The sequence below is a fragment of the Rhopilema esculentum genome, chromosome 18 (assembly GCF_057945365.1).
Source record: "Rhopilema esculentum isolate cy_ngs chromosome 18, ASM5794536v1, whole genome shotgun sequence".
Taxonomy (NCBI): domain Eukaryota; kingdom Metazoa; phylum Cnidaria; class Scyphozoa; order Rhizostomeae; family Rhizostomatidae; genus Rhopilema; species Rhopilema esculentum.
Window position 1 is genome coordinate 3,684,552 of NC_142832.1, and position 25,300 is coordinate 3,709,851.

Below are 25,300 nucleotides of genomic sequence, written 5' to 3' on the forward strand. Positions count from 1 at the left end.
CCAGTGGGTTTTCTCGCAACTGTTTCTTGTACGATTTAAGGAAAACCTGTCAGTATTTGAGTGCAGATGGTAAAAAAGGGAAAAACAGCAATTTTGCAACTTTTTGTCGTAAAGAGACATCCAGCAGTTTGCCACTTGGTATGTGTCCTTTAACCTGTGGACTCGGCTGCACGCGAGAGAAAGAAACGGCCTAGGCATGGACCAGTCATTCGATACTGCAAGTGAGGACATTATAATGGAGCTGGAAAATCCGTCAGGGATAACAGTAACTATAAATTCTTCAGAGTTCAATGTTTTTCGTCGAGTTATTCGTATTTGTGGCTTCTGGCATCCCCCACGCGCACACTTTGCTGAGAGAGTCAGCCATAGTGGGCCGGAGCCGTCGCTCTCATGCAAATGGTACCCCTCATGTCAAATATGTACCTGACGTGTCGAATTTTCAAACGCGAAAAAAAATATAAAGATACCAATAAAACCAACAGATGATGATATTCATGTATTCGGCAACTCTTCTTTATCCGTTTTCACTTAATATCGGGGTTATTGCCGATCGTTTTCTGTCAATATTCAGTAAAGTAAACCAACCACTATAGGCCCGGTGAACACAAAATAAAGCTCCCACGACTAAGTGTCGAGTCTTGTTCAGAAAGGCAGGGGATTCCCTGTGTATCAGCAATGATTGCTGGGGGGTACGGTCAAAAATTAATCGAATTTATCTTCAAACACGTAATTCGAAGAAACAAAAACACTCAATGAAACGACATTTGCTACAAAGAATACAAAGTATCATCAAATACGTGTGTAATAAGATTGGTACCACAAAATAAATCAGAATCTAGCTTTTTTCGCTCCGCCACCAAGAGACGGTAGAGACTTAGTCTCTGGAAGGGTCGGCTCCGTGTACCCCTCCTGTCGAATTTTGGAAAACTTGCCAAAATGCGCCGCTTCTCAAGTTTAGATGAAATTTAATGTCAAATACGTGTGTAATAAGATTGGTACCACATTATCTTGATCAAAATAAATCAGAATCTAGCTTTTTTCGCTCCGCCACCAAGAGACGGTAGAGACTTAGTCTCTCGAAGGGTCGGCTCCGTGTACCCCTCCTGTCGAATTTTGGAAAACTTGCCAAAATGCGCCGCTTCTCAAGTTAAGATGAAATTTAATGTCAAATACGCGTGTAATAAGATTGGTAACACATTATCTTGATCAAAATAAATCAGAATCTAGCTTTTTTCGCTCCGCCACCAAGAGACGGTAGAGACTTAGTCTCTGGAAGGGTCGGCTCCGTGTACCCCTCCTGTCGAATTTTGGAAAACTTGCCAAAATGCGCCGCTTCTCAAGTTTAGATGAAATTTAATGTCAAATACGTGTGTAATAAGATTGGTAACACATTATCTTGATCAAAATAAATCAGAATCTAGCTTTTTTCGCTCCGCCACCAAGAGACGGTAGAGACTTAGTCTCTGGAAGGGTCGGCTCCGTGTACCCCTCCTGTCGAATTTTGGAAAACTTGCCAAAATGCGCCGCTTCTCAAGTTAAGATGAAATTTAATGTCAAATACGCGTGTAATAAGATTGGTAACACATTATCTTGATCAAAATAAATCAGAATCTAGCTTTTTTCGCTCCGCCACCAAGAGACGGTAGAGACTTAGTCTCTGGAAGGGTCGGCTCCGTGTACCCCTCCTGTCGAATTTTGGAAAACTTGCCAAAATGCGCCGCTTCTCAAGTTTAGATGAAATTTAATGTCAAATACGTGTGTAATAAGATTGGTAACACATTATCTTGATCAAAATAAATCAGAATCTAGCTTTTTTCGCTCCGCCACCAAGAGACGGTAGAGACTTAGTCTCTCGAAGGGTCGGCTCCGTGTACCCCTCCTGTCGAATTTTGGAAAACTTGCCAAAATGCGCCGCTTCTCAAGTTAAGATGAAATTTAATGTCAAATACGCGTGTAATAAGATTGGTAACACATTATCTTGATCAAAATAAATCAGAATCTAGCTTTTTTCGCTCCGCCACCAAGAGACGGTAGAGACTTAGTCTCTCGAAGGGTCGGCTCCGTGTACCCCTCCTGTCGAATTTTGGAAAACTTGCCAAAATGCGCCGCTTCTCAAGTTAAGATGAAATTTAATGTCAAATACGCGTGTAATAAGATTGGTAACACATTATCTTGATCAAAATAAATCAGAATCTAGCTTTTTTCGCTCCGCCACCAAGAGACGGTAGAGACTTAGTCTCTCGAAGGGTCGGCTCCGTGTACCCCTCCTGTCGAATTTTGGAAAACTTGCCAAAATGCGCCGCTTCTCAAGTTAAGATGAAATTTAATGTCAAATACGCGTGTAATAAGATTGGTAACACATTATCTTGATCAAAATAAATCAGAATCTAGCTTTTTTCGCTCCGCCACCAAGAGACGGTAGAGACTTAGTCTCTGGAAGGGTCGGCTCCGTGTACCCCTCCTGTCGAATTTTGGAAAACTTGCCAAAATGCGCCGCTTCTCAAGTTAAGATGAAATTTAATGTCAAATACGCGTGTAATAAGATTGGTAACACAATTTCTCGTCACGAGGAGAGGTTATAGCCAGAAAGATTGATTTTCCCAATGTTCTAATGTTTTGTTAGCATACAGGAATTTCAGCGACTACTAAAGACCACTTACACGTATGTCGAAAACGTTATTTACAGTAAGAATTTTGCAGTATCGTTAATCAAGAGTCATTAAGATTGGGTATAAATTATACATAATAATCCTAATTAAGCTTAGAATATCTGATTCATAGTCGCATTTATAAATACTTGTAACGATAGAAGCGTTTGTATACGGGCTATTGATATAAGCCAGCTTAATTTCTTAGGGACATCAAATGTTTCTACTGGGTAAGATAATCTGAGATTCGATATACATTGTTTAGTTCAAATCTATGCGCGCTAATGTGCAACGGAAACAGGCCTCTGTGCGTCTTGACATTCTAGTAACGAAGGTTTGTAGGACGTGTACATTTTACGCTTGATATAGATTTAAACTAACTTTCATCCGCCTATCTAGAAGAAAAATCGGTTCTTCTTTTCAAAAATTGCTATCACTTGATTGAGAGCTTTCATCTAAGGAGCGTAACTGAACCTTGGCAAGAAGTTCTTTGAATGAAGCCTTTTTTTTTATTTTTCCTTCCCTTTTCTTCTTAATCCCACCCTTGACTCCCCTGCGGATCTTCATTTTACCGCGAGACCGTTCTTGTAAGGACAAATTGTCATTTTCGTCGCTATCATGCACTGTGATTATTTTTGGACCATGCTTGCATTTCTTGCAAAGCCACGGCGAAGAATTAATATCTGACTCACAATCATTGTGATACCAGGCTTTGCATTTTTCACAGCATATCATTTTCGTCTTCAAGTCAGGTAAGTTGCAATGACAATACAGAACTGGTTTTATGACAAACTTCGTACCAGAGGGTTCCCGGGGCGAGCCTGCAAACTGTACCCCTTCGAAACTATTTCTGTTTAGCGCTTTGAAGAGTTCCTGTCTTAAAGTTTTGTAGTTGTAATAGATTACCTGTGGGTCAAGTTTCCTGCAAAGACTGAGTGCATAAAATATAGCAGCTATTCCGCTGTCTGCATTTTTTAATGATGACGTGGTATCTGCAACGTGAATTTCGAAGCTATCTTTCTTTGGATGTCTAAGTCTTGCAGCATAACCCTCTACAGAAATATCGTATTTACATTCTCTTTTGTTTTTGGACAAATGATTTCTTACAAGACTGTCATACAATAAAATAGTTCTAGACGACAAGACATTTGACAGGGTGCCCCATTCAATGCATCCATCCCCTAAATCATTGAAGGGAATAATTTGGACGAAACTTCTGCCGCTGCCCCACATATTATTAAGATTACAAATGGGGTTCAATCCCTCTAGACTAGGAAACTGATGGCGCAAGATATCCATTGCAGCATTAATGACAGAGCAAGTCAGGGGTAAACCCGATTCAATTTCATTTAGATTAATTTTACATTCGTCAACTTTTGCACTATTAGCCCCTGGTTCTTCAATATTATTGATACTTGGGGAGGTATCAAACGAGCGAATATTCGCTGCCGAATCTAGAACCACGTTATGACTATCAATAACTTTACCGCAGTCAAGGTCATCATCAGATAATACAATAGTATTGTCAAAATCAAGGGGTTCCTCGACGTCTAATGGGAAGAGATCATCAATAGGCCCCTCTGTATCTTCAGGCTCGATATCACTTGTTATAGAGATATTGATATTTTGCGGACACCTATTTTTTAGCTGGTTTTCAAAACTTTTGTTTGGAGATGAAGAAAGATTCCGGCGTATGCCGTCCTGGACAAATCCGTTGACAAATTCTTCATAGTCGGGTTTTGATGTTTGGTCTGCCTTAGAAAATGAAACTTCGTCAAAGCATGGGATTGGATCTATAGATGTTATCCCAACGAAGGATCTGTCAACGGATTCTTCTGAGCTATGATCGTCATCAAATTGGTCCTCTTCTCTCGAATGGGCAAGAATTGCACGACCAAATTTGTCGTATTTAGCAACAAGTCTTGTTCTTTTTTCCATTTCAGAAATAACTTGCCGGTTCCTGGCTTCGTTTGTCAAATCAATGATTGAACGGAACATAAATATATGATTAGATGGAGACATTTTATTGAGAAAGTATCTGTTTAGGTTGAATGAGCCGTGAATTTGTTCTGCAACTTGACTATTAATTTGACCACAGAGCTCATTAATACAAGCTATTCTTCGCAGTGCCTCAACTTCATTAGAGCTGTTTCTCTCATGAAGTCGGTCAAAAAGGGCCAAATGGTGCGCACTACCGGTGATTGGATGACAGTTAGCATCTGCATCATTTCCTTGCTTTGCTGATGAATTAATCCAAGGAAAGGATAGCTGCAGGGCTCCTTCATTCGCCATTTGAACGTTCTCCTCAGTAGCCTCTGCAGCACGGCCTTCGTTTGGTGAAAAGAAACCGTCAAAATTTCTGTTGCCAAATGCAGCAACAATGTGGGCCATGTCATTTATAAATATATTTGGCCTGTGTTTCAGTCCGCGCAAAATATCTATATAGTCTCTTGGACTTTCAGAGCGAAGCAAGAATTTGAGTGCGTAAATTATTCCGTGACGACATGCTACTGTCAACCAACCACCAGAAAATCCAAACATTTTCCGAAAAATTTTGTTAAATTTAACGTTGTTCTTACCAAGACCGGTCTTGATGCGATTTATAATATCGAGTTTCGTTCCTTTTGAGGACACACCTAATTTTCTTGCAAGCAATCTTACGTCCTTGGATGAGCTCTCAAACAGTGTTTCCAGCAATCGCTCTTCGGACATCTCTCTACATTCCACCTCAACATTTTCATCATCCCTATGAACTTTAAGGTGCTCGGAATTATAAATTACATTTGCTATCCTACTCTGTTTACCTATAAAAGGTGCCCAATATGACAGATTCGGACCCACTTTTAGAGACTCTAGTTTTCTTGAACGATACCCCCTGCTCATCATCTCCATTGCAACGTCATCCCAAAATTTTTGTGAATCGACTTCATCCGAACCATCTTCATTAAAATCATTTTCTGTAGGAGGGGTATACTTAAATGCAACTTTACGATTAACATCGGCGATCAAGATATGGGGGTAAAAACCACATATCACGCAGTTAAACTCGTAACTACGTTCGCTAAGGCATTCAAAATGCAAATAGGAATTCAAAATGAGGTTGCTATCAATCTTGGTCTTCAATACAGCCTCTGCCACAGCACATATTTTGCCTATGGCTAAGTGATTTTTTAGACATTCACGCAGAAGATTGCAAAAGTCTAACCCAATCAGAAAAACATCATCAAAATTATGGATACCATCATTGTATTCCTGGTACCTATAAAACATGCTACAGGTGTCGCATTTAACAAAGAATGTCTCAATCGATTCTAAGTAGCCAGACAAGGTCAGTATCCTGGCATTTCTAGTTATTCTTATTGGTTCACCAAGTTTTCCAAGACATAAATGGCATGCTGACTCTACTGGCTTAAGTGATCTCGGCAGATCTTTCCGGGGAAGATGTACCAAGTCGGTTGGTAAAGGGAAGGGAATTAATTTATTTTCACTTGCGTATTCCATCATTCTTTTAAGCACATCTTCTGAATCTGGTGGATAAAGAACACTTGGGGGCTTTTGTTCTGTCATACTACTGCCTACCTCTTCAACTTCAACTGCCTGTACCGGTTTAGGAGTTTCTTCGTCCAACTCTCTTAGTTCGTTTCGCTCATGCAAATACCATAAGGCAACAGCTTTGTGAACGCAAAAGTATTTTGGGTTTTTGCACTTACAGTTTAGACGACCAGATAGACTGTTGTAAGAAACTATACATCGAGAGCGTATCGGTATGTGCATATACTTGCTGTTATAGACCGACAAATGAATATGATTTTGGTCCTTCCAAGCAACTACTAATGGATGGTTATAAAAATCACAACCGTGTTTTAACTCAATGCATGTGTTAACTGTTTCCTCGGACAAAATTCTATACTTTCCACTGGAGGCCAATTCAAATAGCTTGCCTTCATTCAATGTAAACGGTTTTGGATAGAATGCATTATTAACTAGCAGCAAATGACTGCATTCCCTTCCGTTCATGCCTGACCGCGCAGCAGTCGCCATCTCTTCTCGACACCTCTCATCTTCACAATCGATTAACCCACTTCTAAGTAATTTTTGTACATGTAAAGGATAACCCACACCCCCATGTGATGACTTTTTAACCATGTACAAGCCTTCGTGTTTATCACAACAAACTGCAGTGTATGTATATTCTTGGTTATGCCACCTTTTATAATGGCGATTCATATTCTTTTTGGTAACCTTTCTTTTGCAAATATCACATTCTACGCGCTCGATGTTTAGTTGTCTTCTAGAAACAACGGTTTTCTCTTTTAACACCTGTTTGTCCTTTTTAGATGATAGTTTCTTCAAACCAAAATCATCTTTTTTAAGGGGAAGAATTTTTTTTGAAGATCGAAAATGTTTTTCTAAATGACTTTGAAATCTGCATTTCCTCTCTATAGTTGCAGAACATTCTGTGCAGTGATAATGCATTTTGCCTGCCTTAGCTTTTGGTTGGTTTCTATCTAGTTTTTTGCAAGGAAGGATGGTCTTATCACCATATGTGACAATGCGAGACTCATTCAAATGCACGTGACACACATGACGGTTTATTAGGGACTGGAAATCAAATTTCGTTGAATTGGGACATAAAATGCAATGGAGATGATGTACAGTATCGTTGCACCTTCGTAATCCACCCTCAGTGCAAGTTACAGAAAATGCCGATGGATCTAGACTGTCATTTTTTGTAAGAATAGAGGGCAGGCTTCGGGTACGTGTAGAACATTTACTCTCCTCAAATGCTTCACTTATTTCGTCAAGCTCCATATTTTGATTTAGTTCACAATTATCTGAGCAAGACGAATCTAATAATAATTCTAATGATTCAGACGTTTGTGATTTATCTTCCGACTCTTCGACAGAGCCTAGACTTACATCTCGCTTACTATCTGCACGGTTAAATGAAGCAGGTTGTTTTGCCTTTTCATCCCTAATTTCTGTCTTGTTTGAAAATACCTGATCATCGCTGATTACATTTCCTACAGAGCAAATTTTTAAATCAATTTTGTTTCCCATGATCCACGTAATAAGGACGGCTCGTAAATAGTCGTTATAATACGAGATGTTTTTTAAGTAGCGGAACCCAACACATTTAGTTTCGGTAGCCGACGCAGCTTTAAGAGACATGAATTTTTCGTCGTCTAAAGCCGCAAGACACATAATTATAATAGTTGAAACCCCACAACTATTGCCATCTTTTTGCAAGGGGAAATATGACCAGCACTTACGAGAGCATTTGTGGCCATTAATTGGGTCAGATGATGCATTTACTGCGTGCATGGATTTAACGGAGATCGGGGTGTCATCAATTAACCCAACCCTTCTCAAACATTTCTCAAGTAAAGAGGGCAGATCATCTGGAATGTCCCAAGCGAGAGAATCCCCGTAATATAAAATCCTACTTTCTATGTAGTAGACACAGACGGTAAAATGGCATCCAGCAGGATTCATTTTACCGCCGTATCTTTCTCCGCCAATAAACGTTTTACCAAACCGTTGTCCAACGTTCAAGCAGCAAATTATCTTCTCGAGGCTTTTTAAGCGTGTATCTCGCCTGAAAGTTCTTGCAAAAGCTTCGGGGTCGCTCAAAATTACGTCATTAAAGTAGATACAATGGGTATCATCAGAAGACCTATTCAGTAACCCGATGTAGTGGTTCAAAATATCACTTGAAAGCCAACGGTTCCCTACAAGAAATTTCAGGCTAGACACTGGGAGATGAAGGGAATCGATGACGTGATCATCGGACGACTCGCAAATACAATCAATAAACCTTTTAATCACCCCTACATCAAGATCTTCCGAGCCTACTGGACGCCTAGAGAGGAACGTTGCCTTCCGCAGCCATGCCTTCTCCTCCAGCACCTCCTGTAACCTCTTGCGGCCTTCAACACATTTCTTTCTCTAAGTAAAACAAAAAGGAGCAACATTTCTTTAAGTCGAAGAATTTGCTGGATAAAATCTGCTTTGAACCGAAAAATTAACTATGTGAATAGTAAAGATATCGCTTAAGTGAATGGCCAAAAATGCTTGCTGCTTAGTTTGAAACGTAAATATACCAACCTGGATTCAAACATTTCAAATGAACATGAATTTGGTCATACCTTTTTTCCATCGACGGACGCCAATCGACCACCCCCAGACGCAGCATCTACTCTTTCTGCATCTTAAAGTTAAAAATATGACAATTTAATAATGTAACTGTTAGCTAAAGTAAACTGTTAGCTTAAAAGCAATATCGATGAGGGAAAAGTATTAACTTGTGATATGTTACGTTTTTGCGTCATGGAGCCACAATTGGAGACTGTACATACCTCCACAAGATATCTCGCCCAAAGGAGAATCGCTGTTTTCCTTCGATAAAAAATAAATTTATCAACATATAAAACTATATGTATAGAAATTGTTGGATAACAGAGGTTTATGCGGGAGATTTTTTTTCAATGCGATGAACAACGAATTAATTTCAAGGATGTTTAATAACAAAATAAACATTCAGTCGGATTTCAGGTATAAAGGTCCGTCACTCTTGAACATTTACATGCAACTTTCAGCCGTATCAAGGAAAGAAAATTCGATAAGGAAAAGTGTAAAATAATGGATTTCGAAAAGAGTGGACCTTACCTTAAATATCAGATGCTTAAAGACATCGAAAGTACAATTCGTGGTACTATTCGAAAGCAACTTGCAGTGCAAATTGACGATGAGCATGAAATACAAAATAATGCATGACCCTGCAGCCCCTTTCAATTTGGTAACTGCTAAAACAACATTTGTTTGTAAGAATTGGCATGCATATTGAAAATTGAAACTTTTCACACATGCTAGGCATGGCCGAGTTTGTTCGCAATAGTTTCTACACGACCGAAAATTCGTTTGCAAACATTTTCATTCATATGCATGGTGTTGTTACAACAAATGTATGATTGTGTAGACGGGCATCAAGACCCTTTATTTGACTACAACTCCTAGAATTCTTCTCACCTGTTTCCTGTCTGTCCCTGCTTTTCCGTTTTCTCTCTCTCTGCGCAACTGCCAAATGGGAGTATACGTTTACATAACATTTTTATACTCGTGTTTTTATCGTTTACTGTATAGTTAGAAAATACAAAAGAAACTTGGTAGGAACGGAATACTAAGAATTCAGTTTAGATGGAGAAGATACTAAGCAATACTGCTATTGAAAGGACAACCGCTTCACCTTTCCTTTCTTCTGCTTTCCTTGTGACGGGAGACGCTTGTCGTCCGGACGCTTTTCCTATGAAAAAAATTAACTTCCAATTAAAATGAACATGTTTTAAGGTGTAACTGCTTAGAATAAATATCGACAACACAATGTTTTACAACAATTAAAAGAATATACTAAATCACTGAATCTCATGTTTCATTCACACCTCTTTGCAGTAGCCCTTCATCCATTTCCAGCGTACCTGTACATTCTCGACAAAAGTACCAAAGGGGACCATTTCAAGTGCCCGTGTTTTGGGAGCAGAGCTGTGAAAAAAGGGAAGTTCTTTTTAAAATGAGCAAATAAAAAATATCACCAAAATTTTGCAATGAACCATGAATGTTATAAATTATATATTTTATTACCGACGAGCTTTCCTAAACGCATTCAGTTTGGGAGTTGAACTCTCTTTGACATCTTCAGGGACACAAAGCACGGAAGAAGAGTTAACTACAAAAAAGAAAACTATTGTTACGAATTTATTTCGAAGATGTAATATAGTAACAAAAGTGTTGTTGCAGAATATGTTGAGAAAATGGATTGGCTTTTAATCATATATTTCAATAGCTCCATTGAATCACAACCCAGATTTGCACAAAAATCTTTCAAAAATTTATGCTAACAAATTTAGATTTACGATGAAAAAGACATAAAAATGCCTGTAGTTATATTTGTCAATCAAAACCCGTTTCTAAGTTATTTGTACCTGTAAGTGTCTGTCAATAGTTTCAAATGTTTATTCGGTTCAATAGAGAAAAAATCAAATAGGAGAGGCCAGAGTCAGGAAAACATTACGGTCACACGGCCACTGACAGGCGAATGGTCCACGAAAAACAATAGAAGCTTCTATGACACCCAAGCCACATCCACTTTATATCGTTTTGTGAGGAAGGTTTGCCTGGAGGTTTGTCTGTACTCTGAGGGATGCGGAGATGGAGTTCCTATGTAATTTCAGCAAAGACCGAGTTCTGAATAATTGAAAATGTTGAAATTTGAACATGTCGCTGATCCTTACCTGGCGTGTTTCGGTACTCCTTAGCATCATGGAGTTTTTTCAAAGTGTCAGATAACACGGATACAAGTCTTGGAATACCAACATCTTCACTGATGTGGATACTGTCCCTATGTGAATACAGACACCGCTCCCTTCGGCTGAAGTGGGGGTCGAGGTCTAAAAACGTAACGCCAGCCCGAGCACAACAGCTCTTCATAATCGACGCGTAAAGACCAGACTTCGAGTCCGCTTCATCCAGGCGTGGCAATATCGATGGAACAATTATCTGAGGAGAGAATTCCCATGAAGGAACTTTAAGAAGTTATAGCTTTCGTGATAAAATCATTTAAAGACAATAGATTCATGTATTCCAAGTAATGCAGAAAATTGCTGAAGTTTTTTATGTACGTAAGTTTGGCCAAAAAACACGTTAACATAGCAGAATGTTTTAGGTCGATTATAAACAAGGCAGTTGGAGTAAAAATCATGTATTTGACGTAAGCACTAATGATTCGGCACCCCTGAAAGTAGGCAAAGCCGAAATAAAGCAAAATACCTTCGAAGATGGAAACCGCAGTTTTGCAGTAATAAGAAAGCTTCTAAACTCTTCTTCGATGCGCGTCAGGTTAGTATGTCGGGACATGTCATTCGTTCCCGCGAGGAGGATTACAAAAGCAGGTGGAGATTCTTCTGGAATTTTGCTGGAACGAAGTTCAATGCCAACGTGATAAAACTTTCCTCCTGGCGTGCTGTTGACATACCAGTTAGACGGGCAAGCGACTCTCTTCTCTACAATTGGCCGCAACTGGGAGTCCGAAAAAACTGCAACCTGCTCATTTAAAAAATTCAAAACTTTCACATGATACGCAATAAATGCAACAACATTTTGCGTAAGGCTGCATAGAGTTATTAAACTGGTTACGCAGCGTGCCGACAATTGTACCAAGTTTTGATTGTTGTCACATTTCTTATGATATACTTTCTTTGCATTACTTGTCCAGAATTTAATTTTCGGAAATAGATTATGGAAAGGGGGAAAAGGCGAAAATAGGAACCAGTATCTGCCTAGAATGCTAATAACCTGACTGACAGATTTGTACATAAGCTTCGCGTCTACAACGAAAGTCTAACATTAAAAAACAAACTACACACTGTAATTTTTTCAAAACGGTAAGTAGATCAATTAAAAAGTTTACTTACGGTATCGGTATTGAAGCCCTTCTTTGGTAGCAAAAACCTGTTCTGCTTGCCGCTCAGACCTTCCGGCCACTTCGAGGCGGGGGCACGCCATCCTGTACCTTTAAAGTCTTCTCCTTTAGGGACCCATTCCTTTGATGCACTGCCACACCGCAACGCGAGATAATTACAATCTTTAGCTAAAACCTGTGTACTCATTGTCGTTTCTCAAGCAGAAGGAAGGGAAAATGCTCTAGCACTGAAGTTTAAGGAGGAACTTTATTGCTAATTGCGCAAGACCAGATATGAGCAATGGGATATCGTCACCAATTTAAGAATAAAAAGACACCTATCAAGAACACACCAGAAAAAGTAGACTTAACAAATAACCTAGCAACCAAAGTAAATATCACTATCAAAGATATCAGCCTGCGCTGCATAGATCAAAATCTAAATTACGCAACTATAATTACCTGTACAAATCGACCAAAGCATCGTATATTCGAAGACATTTAGGTATAGAAATTTTTACGCAACAACAATTTACAATCAGGAAATTGTGAAAATGAATCGCGAATACCAACTTCCTAACAAAAACTGTATTTCTACCAAAACCCAGCAATGGTTGTCTTCTATACTGGCACAAAGCAAAAAAGGGAAAGGCAGGGGGCACTGCCCGCCCAACTAGAATTTTTTGCCCCTCTGTGCCCGTCCAAAAATTTTGGAAACAACATATACCTTTAACTCTTGTTTATTATCAACAATAAACTTTAAACAATAAATCTGATTACACAGTTATTTGATATTAGATTTCATCTAAACTTGAGAAGCGGCGCATTTTGGCAAGTTTTCCAAAATTCGACAGGAGGGGTACACGGAGCCGACCCTTCCAGAGACTAAGTCTCTACCGTCTCTTGGTGGCGGAGCGAAAAAAGCTAGATTCTGATTTATTTTGATCAAGATAATGTGTTACCAATCTTATTACACGCGTATTTGACATTAAATTTCATCTTAACTTGAGAAGCGGCGCATTTTGGCAAGTTTTCCAAAATTCGACAGGAGGGGTACACGGAGCCGACCCTTCCAGAGACTAAGTCTCTACCGTCTCTTGGTGGCGGAGCGAAAAAAGCTAGATTCTGATTTATTTTGATCAAGATAATGTGTTACCAATCTTATTACACACGTATTTGACATTAAATTTCATCTAAACTTGAGAAGCGGCGCATTTTGGCAAGTTTTCCAAAATTCGACAGGAGGGGTACACGGAGCCGACCCTTCCAGAGACTAAGTCTCTACCGTCTCTTGGTGGCGGAGCGAAAAAAGCTAGATTCTGATTTATTTTGATCAAGATAATGTGTTACCAATCTTATTACACGCGTATTTGACATTAAATTTCATCTTAACTTGAGAAGCGGCGCATTTTGGCAAGTTTTCCAAAATTCGACAGGAGGGGTACACGGAGCCGACCCTTCGAGAGACTAAGTCTCTACCGTCGCTTGGTGGCGGAGCGAAAAAAGCTAGATTCTGATTTATTTTGATCAAGATAATGTGGTACCAATCTTATTACACACGTATTTGACATTAAATTTCATCTAAACTTGAGAAGCGGCGCATTTTGGCAAGTTTTCCAAAATTCGACAGGAGGGGTACACGGAGCCGACCCTTCGAGAGACTAAGTCTCTACCGTCTCTTGGTGGCGGAGCGAAAAAAGCTAGATTCTGATTTATTTTGATCAAGATAATGTGGTACCAATCTTATTACACACGTATTTGACATTAAATTTCATCTAAACTTGAGAAGCGGCGCATTTTGGCAAGTTTTCCAAAATTCGACAGGAGGGGTACACGGAGCCGACCCTTCCAGAGACTAAGTCTCTACCGTCTCTTGGTGGCGGAGCGAAAAAAGCTAGATTCTGATTTATTTTGTGGTACCAATCTTATTACACACGTATTTGATGATACTTTGTATTCTTTGTAGCAAATGTCGTTTCATTGAGTGTTTTTGTTTCTTCGAATTACGTGTTTGAAGATAAATTCGATTAATTTTTGACCGTACCCCCCAGCAATCATTGCTGATACACAGGGAATCCCCTGCCTTTCTGAACAAGACTCGACACTTAGTCGTGGGAGCTTTATTTTGTGTTCACCGGGCCTATAGTGGTTGGTTTACTTTACTGAATATTGACAGAAAACGATCGGCAATAACCCCGATATTAAGTGAAAACGGATAAAGAAGAGTTGCCGAATACATGAATATCATCATCTGTTGGTTTTATTGGTATCTTTATATTTTTTTTCGCGTTTGAAAATTCGACACGTCAGGTACATATTTGACATGAGGGGTACCATTTGCATGAGAGCGACGGCTCCGGCCCAACATCGCTCGAGAGAGTAGCATACCCCCTCTTTGTGAACCTGTTTCTACTAACCATTCTAGTTTACGATATTACTGCTCTTATTTTCACGTTCAAGCAAGATTCCAACACCCCTGAATCATTTATAGAACTCTACTTCTTGAGGCTAATGTTCCGAGTCTGGATCTGGCTCTGCCATGTACTTACAATAAAGTATTTCAAGACTAGGGGTATGGAGCAAAATATCTTAGGTTTTGAAGTGCACTATGACGTCATAAAGGATCTGAAATCAGCTTCCAGGTGTCTAAATATTATCATTTTCTTTTCCTTGATGCTAGCAGCGTTTGTTATTGTCATGCCTTTATTGGTTTTATGGAAACTGGATCCTCTTCTTTGGCTGAAAGTCTATGGTCAGCCAAAGATGGGGACTAATTATGGCCCTATATTATTTGGAGATCCTTTTTGTTTATGGGACATACCTATTTGCATGTCTCTGATATGGATTATGTTTGTACTCAACAAGACGTTCAAGATTCGTCTGAATAACTTACTGAGAATGTATCAGAGGTGGGAAAGCCAAGTAGAAGATGCAATTGAGTTCCACTATCAATATTACTCACAAAAGATAAGAAAAAGCAGTGAGGCCCTTGTGCCTTTATTTGCAAGTCACAATATTTTTATGATTATAACTACACCCATCATTTTCCATTTTTACATCCAAATGATAGGAAGTTTGGTAGCAAACAAGAGGCTCAATTTGGAATGGAATGTGTATCAAGCTGTGGTTTTCACTTTATATTTAATTGCTCTGTTTTTAAGCTGGATTGTACCAATGTATCTTGCTCAAAACCTTTTTGTCAATGAGGAAGAGTTTGCATCTAGAGTTAATGACTTCTGCCCTACAAATATGATCTCCAACATTGATGAAAGCATTTTCAGAAGAACTTTTTCTTCTCGGAGTGAACTGCAAAAATTTGTCTTTTACCTTAATGCAAGAAAATCAGGTTTTAGCCTAGGCAGTTACAGTTTTCAAGTAAAAATGTCATATTTGTCTTTTTATCTAGGACTGATTGTACTTGCACTCAGACTTATCACATGAATTATGTATATATTTTGTTTGTAGTATACAGTTTCTAGCTTTGATAAATTTTGCCAGATACAAATCATCTTGATGACCTCAGAAATGGTAGAAATAACTGTTGGTCTATATCAAGCAAATGAATAATTTATTGGACTAAGATGGTCTTGAACCATTCTTCTACAAGTGTGGTAGATGAAATTTAGGAAGTGTATAAGAAATGTGGCATCTATACATCACTGAATGTGTCAAACCAAATCTTTATTGTGTGCTTTTATATCCCAGTATAGACACCCACAGAGCTGTTGAGATGGATGCATGTATAGTCCAGACTCTATCCCCCTGCTCCCATTCATAACCAGGGTGCATAGTCTTTAGTGACAGATATATCAACATTACGCTGCGGAAAGGGGGTCTTGCCAATAGCCACCATTCTGCCTCTTAATCAAAGTTCCTAGGCACATTTGGCCCTCTGTCATTTTGGAACTAGGACATGGTAGGCACATTTTTAGGAGGCCCTCTGTCTATTGGTGCTATGGATGTATCTTTAATGGCATTGAATCTCATTTTACATTTGCTTTAAATACTTTCCAACCTATAAAATGTATTTTTCTCACAACGGTCATCAGATATACCAATTGTCTTCACTTTTACCTTGTTCTTTAAGGCAGCTCTTTTGTTTTGATTTCTTTGAACTTAACCTATATTAATTTACAGCTTAAAAATTTTATGCAGGTATAAAGCAATGAAAGCACTAATATTTACTGAAAACCTGGGGATTCCATATTTTTAATGTTCATTAGCAAAGAATTTTACTATTGAGATTCGTTTTTTGTGGTAATTAAGAGATGTTTCCAATTAGTTTTGAGGTCGCCAAAGCTGTTAATTTGTCATGGACAGTTTCTGAGGAACAAAACATGTTGCCCAGTAATAATTCAAATCTGTTTAGCTCTTATTGATATTATAGTTTTAGTGTTGATTTTAACCAATTTGAAGTTTGCTTATTAACTATAATGTTATGCACAACAAAGTATTGGAATATTGAACACGTTTTCTTTTCTGCAATGCTTTAACACCTTAGCAAACGGTTTCCAAAAAAGATATCCTGGTTAAAGCAATTTTTTGCTTAATTCTATTTGTAAAAATCTTAATACAGGGTTCTATTATGGAAAAAAATACAAACCAAAATGAGTGACGAGCAGTATCTATCTGAATATGCTATTTGACTACGTTTTCTATCTAAAAGATTAAGAGGAAGTGGATTAGAATATTCCAATTGATGGTAACTCGAAGATTAATCAATATTTTTTTTTGTCAGATGACTTTCAAAGGGTAGTCAAATTTGTACAAATCATTTGAAGTTTGATTTTTTAAAAATTTTCCTAAGCAAAATTGACTTTAATGCGGTCGAATTGTAGGTCTTTGATTTTAATTCACGAATCTGCAAGCTATTTAAAAAAATGAACGGAATAGAAAGAAACAAGATTTACCACTACAGAAGGTTCTCAAGATTTAAGTTTACTGATTCAGTATTGTACCCAGCAGCCAGATATACTGGGAACTATTTTTGTCAAGCTCATTGCATTCACAAAGATACACACCTCTTGTAATTCCTCGTTAATTGAGTGTTCCTATGGCATCGTATGATTACATTCCTGCAACTGAATACACAATCAAACAAACCATCTTCAAATTTCCATGGATTAGCACCACTATCGTAATTACCGCTTTTTGTTGCAGCCATCTTCCGTTTGATCGCATTAAGCTGTGAACTTAAGGAAAGAAAAACATTTTTGCCTTCAACGTAGCAACATGTAGGATCAGATGTAAGAAATAAAGGCCAATAGAGCAAACATGTTTTGAGCTTTGCCTATAAAAGTACATCATTTAAAATGGTATGAGCGTATCTTGTTGATCAGACAACTGCAAGTCGTTTTGATCAGTGGTCATCTACGTATGGTATCACGATGAATGCTTTCTTCTCTGTTTTGGCTTTGGTGGTTCTGCCACTATGCCTTGGTAAGCTTATGGATTTTTATTTATATCACGTTATTTCTTAGTGTTTTCTCTTGTCATTCTTATCTCAATTTTGTGCACCTCCTTTGTGTGAGTTTGTTCGTATCGTTGTAATAAGAACGTTTCTCAAACATTTCTTTACCGTCATTTCAGCTTGTGACAGCAACCTGTCAGGACTATCTGGGACATTTACATCTCCAAATTACCCTTCAAATTACCCAGATGGCAAAACCTGCACAACAACAATAACAGCCCCGACAGGAAAGATCATCAAACTGAAATTCATGGACTTCGATTTAGAAGAAGAGAGTAATTGCTATTTCGATAGCGTCGAGATAAAAGATGGTGCAATAGCCAAGAAGTACTGTGGAAAGCAAATACCTCCAGAATATGTTTCAAAGGGCAACATAATTACAGTGACGTTTGTCAGTGATGTGATGACAAACGGCAAAGGATTTTCAGCTTCATACATTGCCAGTGGTAGGTTACTGTACTTTATTACTATCTTTGTTAATATTGATATTCAACAACTATGAATTTATTACCACTATTTTTATTTTTGTCATACTTATGTATTGTTGCATTAATTGCTTCACTCACCGAATTTCTCAAGAAAAAGACCATATCGTTTTCGTACATCTTTAATTTTCTGTTTTATTCCACATACAATTATTACGTGACTCTACGTTGCTCGTCTCTTACCTACATTTCGAGCGACTCTACTCTAACTCTACTTTAGTGTTTCTATTGAAATCTTTTATACGAAATTGCTCCAATTATCTAATAATACTGATTACTATGCTAATTTGCTTGACTTACAGTTTTTACTGCGATTTAACCATGTGCCTGTGCATCATGCAGGATGTTGAGTGCATTTATGGTTCCTTAATTTCTGTTTCCACGAGTCTATTTAATTTTACTGTATCTGTAAGTATCTAATTTGGTTCCTTAAACATGCGGATAACTAAATCTATACGTACTGATAAGTTACTAATTTCCCACAACACATGTGTGAGCACGTCTCCAGCACATATATCATAGTCCTTGCTAGCACTACCTCCCTCCCTCCTTGAGAAGATCCTACAATTGCTCGTCGACAAGAAAGTAATTGGAAAAACGCAGAGGTTTATCAGCAGAAGTTCGAGACTAGGGCAACGTCATTGCATTCAAGTTTGTCAGTGTTGTGATGAAAAAGGGTTTTCAGCTTCATGCGTTGTTAGTGCTATGCTGTTTGTTACGTGTTCTGTTCCTAAACTCTTGATTTCATGACGAGAATGATGCTCTAGATACTCTTAAACCTAAAGGCTGTCATAAATAGGAATCTATTTTTGTGACATTTCGTTTCAAGACCCTCCACCACCACTGCCACCAGCAACAGTGAATGCAAAGAACTGTGGCACCACGAAAGTTGCTCAATCCAGAGTTATTGCTGGTCAAAATGCAACCAAAGGTGCTTGGCCATGGCAGGTTGGACTTTACACAAAATACGGGACCTTCTTCTGTGGTGGATCTCTCATTGCTCCAAACTGGGTTGTCACTGCTGCTCATTGCCTTGAACGCTCAAAGCCAGCAGATATCAAGATCAAAGTCGGTGATCATGACACTCAAGTTAACGAAGGAACAGAACAGCAGGTTGATGTTGAGAAAGTGCTTCCACATCCGAGATACAACGTTGGGTATGTGTAAATCTAGAACATCAAACCAGACTTTTTCCACTCAATATTTTTCATTATGATTTCCACTCAATAGTTTTCTTTCAATAAATTTTGAAAATGCAATCAGATTACATACTGTAATTACACTGCAGCAAATGCCAGAATATTTTGGTTATAAACTTTTCTCTTGTTAACGGAAAGAATTGTTAATGGATTTGCTTGTTTTATCTGAATAACTTGTAAAAGTATATGACCTTTGGTGATTAAATTGTTTCTTTACAAAGAAAAAACGCACAAGGCTGTGTCCACCATCAGCTGAATAACGATGTTGGTTTATTGAAGCTTGATAGACCTGTGATGCTTAACGATCATGTCAACACGATATGCCTTCCACCTCAAGGACAAAACGTTCCTGTTTCAACCCGCTGCTACATTACTGGTAAGATGCTTTTTTGTTTTTCAAATTTGATATCATGATATCCTTTCCTTTTTCTTGAGTTTCATTTAGTTGAGTTGAGTGAGCAAATAAACGACGAAAGGATTTTCAGGGATTTTGAGATAAAACAATAATTAGGAAATTTATAAACCCATGCGGTCACGCCCATTACCCTCCCACTCTGCATTAGCTGGCATTGGCACTGCTGTAGACTCTTATGTCTATGAACTGATCAAGTGAGCTGGAAGTTCCAGCCGATGTAAAGCAAAGAAAAAGTTACCCTACCTATCAATAAAGAAAGCACGTTTTGTTTGAAGGATGCTTTCTAAAATGTTAGGTCAACCTTTACTGCTGCGATATTCTTTAAATTCTGAAGAAGTCTCTCTCCTTTGTGCAACTCTTCCTTGTTTTTTAGGCTGGGGCAAAATCAAGCATCCTGGGGACACTCACCACTTATTGCAGCAAGCAATTCTCCCAGTTGTTGATTCAGCAGTATGCCAAACTAAGATCGACCAAGTAAATTATGGTTTGAAGATGTCCAACCAAATGGTTTGCGCAGGTGAAGAGGGTTCCAAGAAAAGCGGCTGTCATGGTGACAGTGGTGGTCCATTTGTTTGCATGGACGTATCCGCCAATAAGTACATCTTGCAAGGTGACGTAAGCTGGGGCTCAGGTCGCTGTGATACAGCCGATGTTTTTTCTGTGTTTGGTCGTATGTCTGAGTTCAGGCAATGGATCGATGATACATTAAAGGCCAACTAAAGAAATATAATGAAAATGAAATTAGATTTTTAATGTAAAGTACCTGCTGTCAATAGCGTATACACATTACAATCCATGAGGACATGAAAGACTGTGTTTCTCAGTTTCCCTCTGCTCTTGGACACCTACAGTAACAATTTCTACATGTGTCGGGAGTCTGTGACACTTTGAACTGACACAGTTGTGTTTTTAAGACAGATACTTTTCCCATACGATCGATACACGGGTGATATACTTCAAAGTCCTCTCTTTCTCCAATGTGGTAGATAATCCCGGAATATTAATGATAGTAAATTATCAGTATAACTGACAGTATAGCAATAGAAAAAGTTTATATTCAATGCAGATTCATGTATGACCATCTTCTAATGGTTTTCTTCATAACTTTCAAGGAAGACACTTATTCAACAATATTGGAAATATAGAAATAAGCAATGTTAAACTGATGTTAAAAGCCCAAGTAAGAAATGGATAATACCAAAAGAGTCCGATAACCTCATTCCACCATCTAAATCAGGGGTCGGCAACCTTTATAAAACAGGGGGCTAAATTTGATTTTTAAAATGCATACGAGGGCCGCAACTCAAAATACAGTATAATTTTAATATATACCAATTCTACCTGGCTACTAATCTAATCAATAAAAATGTATTTATCGGTAAATGTACTGTAACGTGGAAGCTGTACGTAAATACAAACATAGATGTAAAGTACATGTTCACTGTTCAGTGTATTACAAGAAGCTAATGGGCAATTTGGTGCTGCACGTCCTTGGCCAACTTCTCAATATTTGGCAGAATTGTTGATGTTGGCAGCCGCAAGTTGCCTTCAAGGTGCTGATCAGTCATTCGAGATCGCATTTGACTCTTCGCATGATTCATCTTTGAGAAGAGACTTTCGCAAAGGAGAGAAGTACTTCCAAACATGCAACACATCTTCTTGGCATGCTGCACCAGACCTTGATGTGAACCATCATCCACCATGGAGATACTCCATATAAAACGGGATTATCCGAGTTTCCTTGTATTGCTGTTTCAATTCACTGGTACCCTGCAGCTCGATCAACTCCATTTGAAGATGGAAAGTGAACCAAGTTCCATTGATTCAGCTGAGTTTTCCAAAGATGTAGCATAAGCAGGAACATGACATGTTCATACATGACATTCACAAATTGACAATGACCTTGAAGCTTCTTGTTCGGCTTGTTCGAGTGACTAGTAATGTTAACGAGGAATGCTAATCTAGGCAAGAATCTAAGATCACTGAATCAATATCGAGCTGAAATGCTCCTGGCTTTTGCCTAGAAACTTAGCCTTGTCTGAAGATCGCCTCCTTGTCTGTACAATTTTATCTACAAAAACAGGGTTGCCAGATGCTTGGAATGGTTGGCAGCCAAATATTTTACGCGTGACGGCCAAATTCGGCCAGCCAAACAAAATATACAAAAAAGCTACATCTTGGCTAAATCTTTAGAATAATAGTGTAATCAAAATTGGCTTTGTTTGTTACAAAAGCTCCAACTTGCTTTCAATTTCAATGTTCTGTTATCTTTTACTTTGTTTCTTGCTTCGCTATTTGCAATTTTGAGATTGTTTTAATAAAATGTTGAATATTTTCTGTGCAAAAATTGTCGTTTTCTTTGTATCTTATGTGGCTTTCAACATGCGGCCAAAGTTCGGCCAACTTTTACTTTTTCAGCCAAATCAATCTTGGATGGCCAATAGCTTTGAAAAACGGCCAGAATAGAGAAATTTGGCCGTCAAAATGGCCAAATGGCAACCCTGTACAATAATACCAATGTGATCATATGCAAATGAGCTCGCTCCATTCAAATCGGTCAGATATCCCACAAATATATATGTTTGAACTCCTTCTAGGTTTTTTGCCCGATTGAGTTGGAACTTTTCACGCCCCGACCTCCCATTCACCCCAGCTTCCTAGATGAGGTGCTAAATTTCGGTAACCTAGACCCTTTCCCTTGAAATTCGCTACATGACCTCTCTCTATGCACCTAAGATTTGTAGACAAAAATAACATTCGCAAAGGCCTAGATCAAAAATTGTGGAACAAGAAAACTGAAAGCACTTTTCAGGTCTATCAAATCATTTTCCTAAACATCTGTAGACCGAAGTAGAATTTAGTCACAAACCCGAGAGATGTTGCCCTATATACAGTCATCAAACATAGACTTGAGTCAAAAAGTAACTTTGGTCTGACTTGGATACCCCGTTATTCAAACCAGGAGTTAGCGGAGGCTAAGAATTCGTTTACATAGCTTTTACCTCAGGTTCAGCAATTTGGAGGGTTTGTGGTAACCTTTGAAAATAGATATAACAAATCGGTTGAAAAGAAGGCGGGCCAAGACGTTCAATAATTTGAGCAAAATAAGTACATGAATTACTATGCCAGTATAAGAACATATATATTTATGAAGCGGTCATGCTTTAATTTTCTGTTCAGAACATTAACAATAGGTCTTTAAGCATTCTTCAGAAAAATAGCATGACCGGGAAACTAGCTTTATAAAAGTAAGCCTGCTACGCGGGCTGTCCAAAATCCCCGCCTTAGGGGAAAAGGGGGTTGAGACCCCTCCTTCTTAGCGACTGTTACAGGATTGCGAGTATATCTCGCGTAGGAGTGCGACTGATTTTGTTACTTCATTTTGTAGGAACCTTACATTTCCCATCATGTGACCCCTGCGCAGACGCATTGGTTGTCCTCGGCTAACGTTACTGTTATCCATCGGGGTTATAAAGGGCTGGGTAGGGGGGCGCGCTTGGCGGGATTTACCGGAAGTCTTGAATATTTTCGCAGATATTCACATTTGAACATTGAATATTTGGTTATCATTGTTCATAATTGTACACACTCTGTTACCGCAGCAGCTTGATTCTTTTTTAGTCTTCTTCTGGTCGCATCATTTTCAGAGCAGCCACGCATTTCTGACAGACATGTAGCCGTAGCGTATTCTGGACTCTGACAAACACAGATACCGTATTTGATCTATTTAACGCCCTCTTCCTTTTTAACGCCCCTTCCTAATTAACGCCCACCCTAAAAGTGAAGCAAGTTAATTAACGCCCACTTCCCTTTTAACGCCCTCTTTCTATCTAAGCCCCTTATAAAAATTTTTGACAAATTGTTGTTTGGTTGTTTTTAGATTGTTCTATTTTCTTCGTTGTAAAATTTTTCTGAGATTTTTGGAAGAAATTCGGAGAATAAGGTACACAAATTTGCTTTCGGGAATTTTTGAATTAGCGCTCACTTCCTAATTAATGCCCCTTTTCAATTAACCCCCATCCTAAAAACAAGAAAATTGAATAAACGCCCCGGGCGTTGAATAGATCAGATACGGTAGGCTATTGAGAATGCAACATGGCCACAGGCCGGGTAATTTCATATTGTCAACGAATAAGAAATAAATCGATCCTCTAATGTACTGATCACAAGTTTAATATCAGAAGAAATAAATAATAGAGCAATCAAGCAACTGTGTCGTACTTTTACCATGGCACCGCCGTCACCATCATAGGTCGCTTTTACAAAAAAATTCTTTCTTTTTTCAGTGATTTTGAGCTTTGAGCTTCTTTATCACGAAGACCAAATGAAAAATTTGCAAGTAACACAATATTGTACCTCTTTGCTCATGAATAACTGCCAGTTAATGCAACAATCCGACCGAGAAAATGTTCCATTGCTCGAATGGTCCTTTTTTTAATCAACTAAGATATGTCTCATTTGATATTTCAAGAGAGAGCTTGAAGGTTCAAAAATTCAATTTGAGAACCCTGTGTGAGAGAGGCAGACCAGGAATTTCTCCGGTTTCCCGATGGGCCAGTTCCTTCTGGTGCTATTCCTGTTTTAAACTATCTTTAAACTGTCTCTGTTATTATGTCTGGAACCTTTTTATAGCCTATGTGTAATACAGCCTATGTGTAATACAGCCTATGTGTAATACAGCCTATGTGTAATACAGCCTATGTGTAATACAGCCTATGTGTAATACATGCAACTATACACTTGCAGAGGTGTATATTATAAACTTCCATAAGTTTGACAGTTCCCTTTCTCTATTTTTTCATAATATGGCAATGACTTGGTTAATTTGAAAATTATTTTTGCAGCAACTCTTTGGACTCTCTCTACGGGTGCTGGGCAAGCACCTGATCCCCAGGACTGTAAAGCCGTTTTTAGCAGTGGGTAGTATGCTTTGAAAGTAAATTAATCAAGAAGCATTTTTTAAAGAACTTTCGTAATATCGAATTTTTGTTGACCCATAGTCAAAGTATTCGAATATAGAAATATAGATTACCTATCAGTCAAAGTATTTGGATTTTCCGTTCCAGTAATTTTCTTTCCATAATTTCTAAATTAGTGGGTATATATTGCAACTAAAAATGTGTCAGTTTGCCAGCTTTATCAAAATAAGAAAGGAATAGAAAACAATCAAATTATCCCCTTCTGGACGATTTTGAAAATTTTCGCTCTCCAAATCATTTCATTTTTCTAAACCCGTTTGAATACGTTTGGTCAGCGTTTGTTTCCGGGTAAATTCAAAGTCCCAAGAGAAACTCTATTGTGGCTATGTTGCGTTGCATATTTAAAGATTAAGAGTTTCCTGGGAAACAATTTCCGAATACGTTCCGTCTCTTTTAATCCCTCACAAATTGAATGTTCCGATAGCATCATATGAATATATTCCTGCAACTGAATACACAATCAAACAAACCATCTTCAAATTTCCATGGATTAGCATCACTCTCATAATTACCATTTTTTCATACCAGCCATCTTCCTTTTGGTCGCATTAAGCTGTGAACTTAAGGGAAGAAAAACATTTTTGCCTTCAACGTAGCAACATGTAGGATCAGATGTAAGAAATAAAGGCCAATAGAGCAAACATGTTTTG

At 38.4% G+C, this 25,300-nt stretch overlaps 1 protein-coding gene across 1 annotated transcript; it reads left to right on the plus strand.

Annotated features, from left to right (window-relative positions):
- The first annotated feature begins 17,380 nt into the window (after window positions 1-17,380).
- Window positions 17,381-20,480, plus strand: LOC148958082 (chymotrypsinogen B-like). Its single transcript, XM_089113686.1, has 5 exons — window positions 17,381-17,541; window positions 17,692-18,018; window positions 18,887-19,214; window positions 19,478-19,632; window positions 20,045-20,480. Exons 1-5 carry the CDS (start codon window positions 17,490-17,492, stop codon window positions 20,389-20,391), a joined length of 1,209 nt encoding a protein of 402 aa, XP_088969812.1. The 5' UTR covers window positions 17,381-17,489; the 3' UTR covers window positions 20,392-20,480.
- Window positions 20,481-25,300: the final 4,820 nt, after the last annotated feature.

Excerpts from the sequence above, each read along its gene's own strand:
- LOC148958082 (XM_089113686.1), top strand. The coding sequence starts at position 17,490 with ATGAATGCTTTCTTCTCTGTTTTGGCTTTGGTGGTTCTGCCACTATGC. Across the intron at positions 17,542-17,691 it reads GGTTCTGCCACTATGCCTTG|CTTGTGACAGCAACCTGTCA; the intron begins GTAAGCTTATGG and ends CCGTCATTTCAG. Across the intron at positions 19,633-20,044 it reads AACCCGCTGCTACATTACTG|GCTGGGGCAAAATCAAGCAT; the intron begins GTAAGATGCTTT and ends CTTGTTTTTTAG.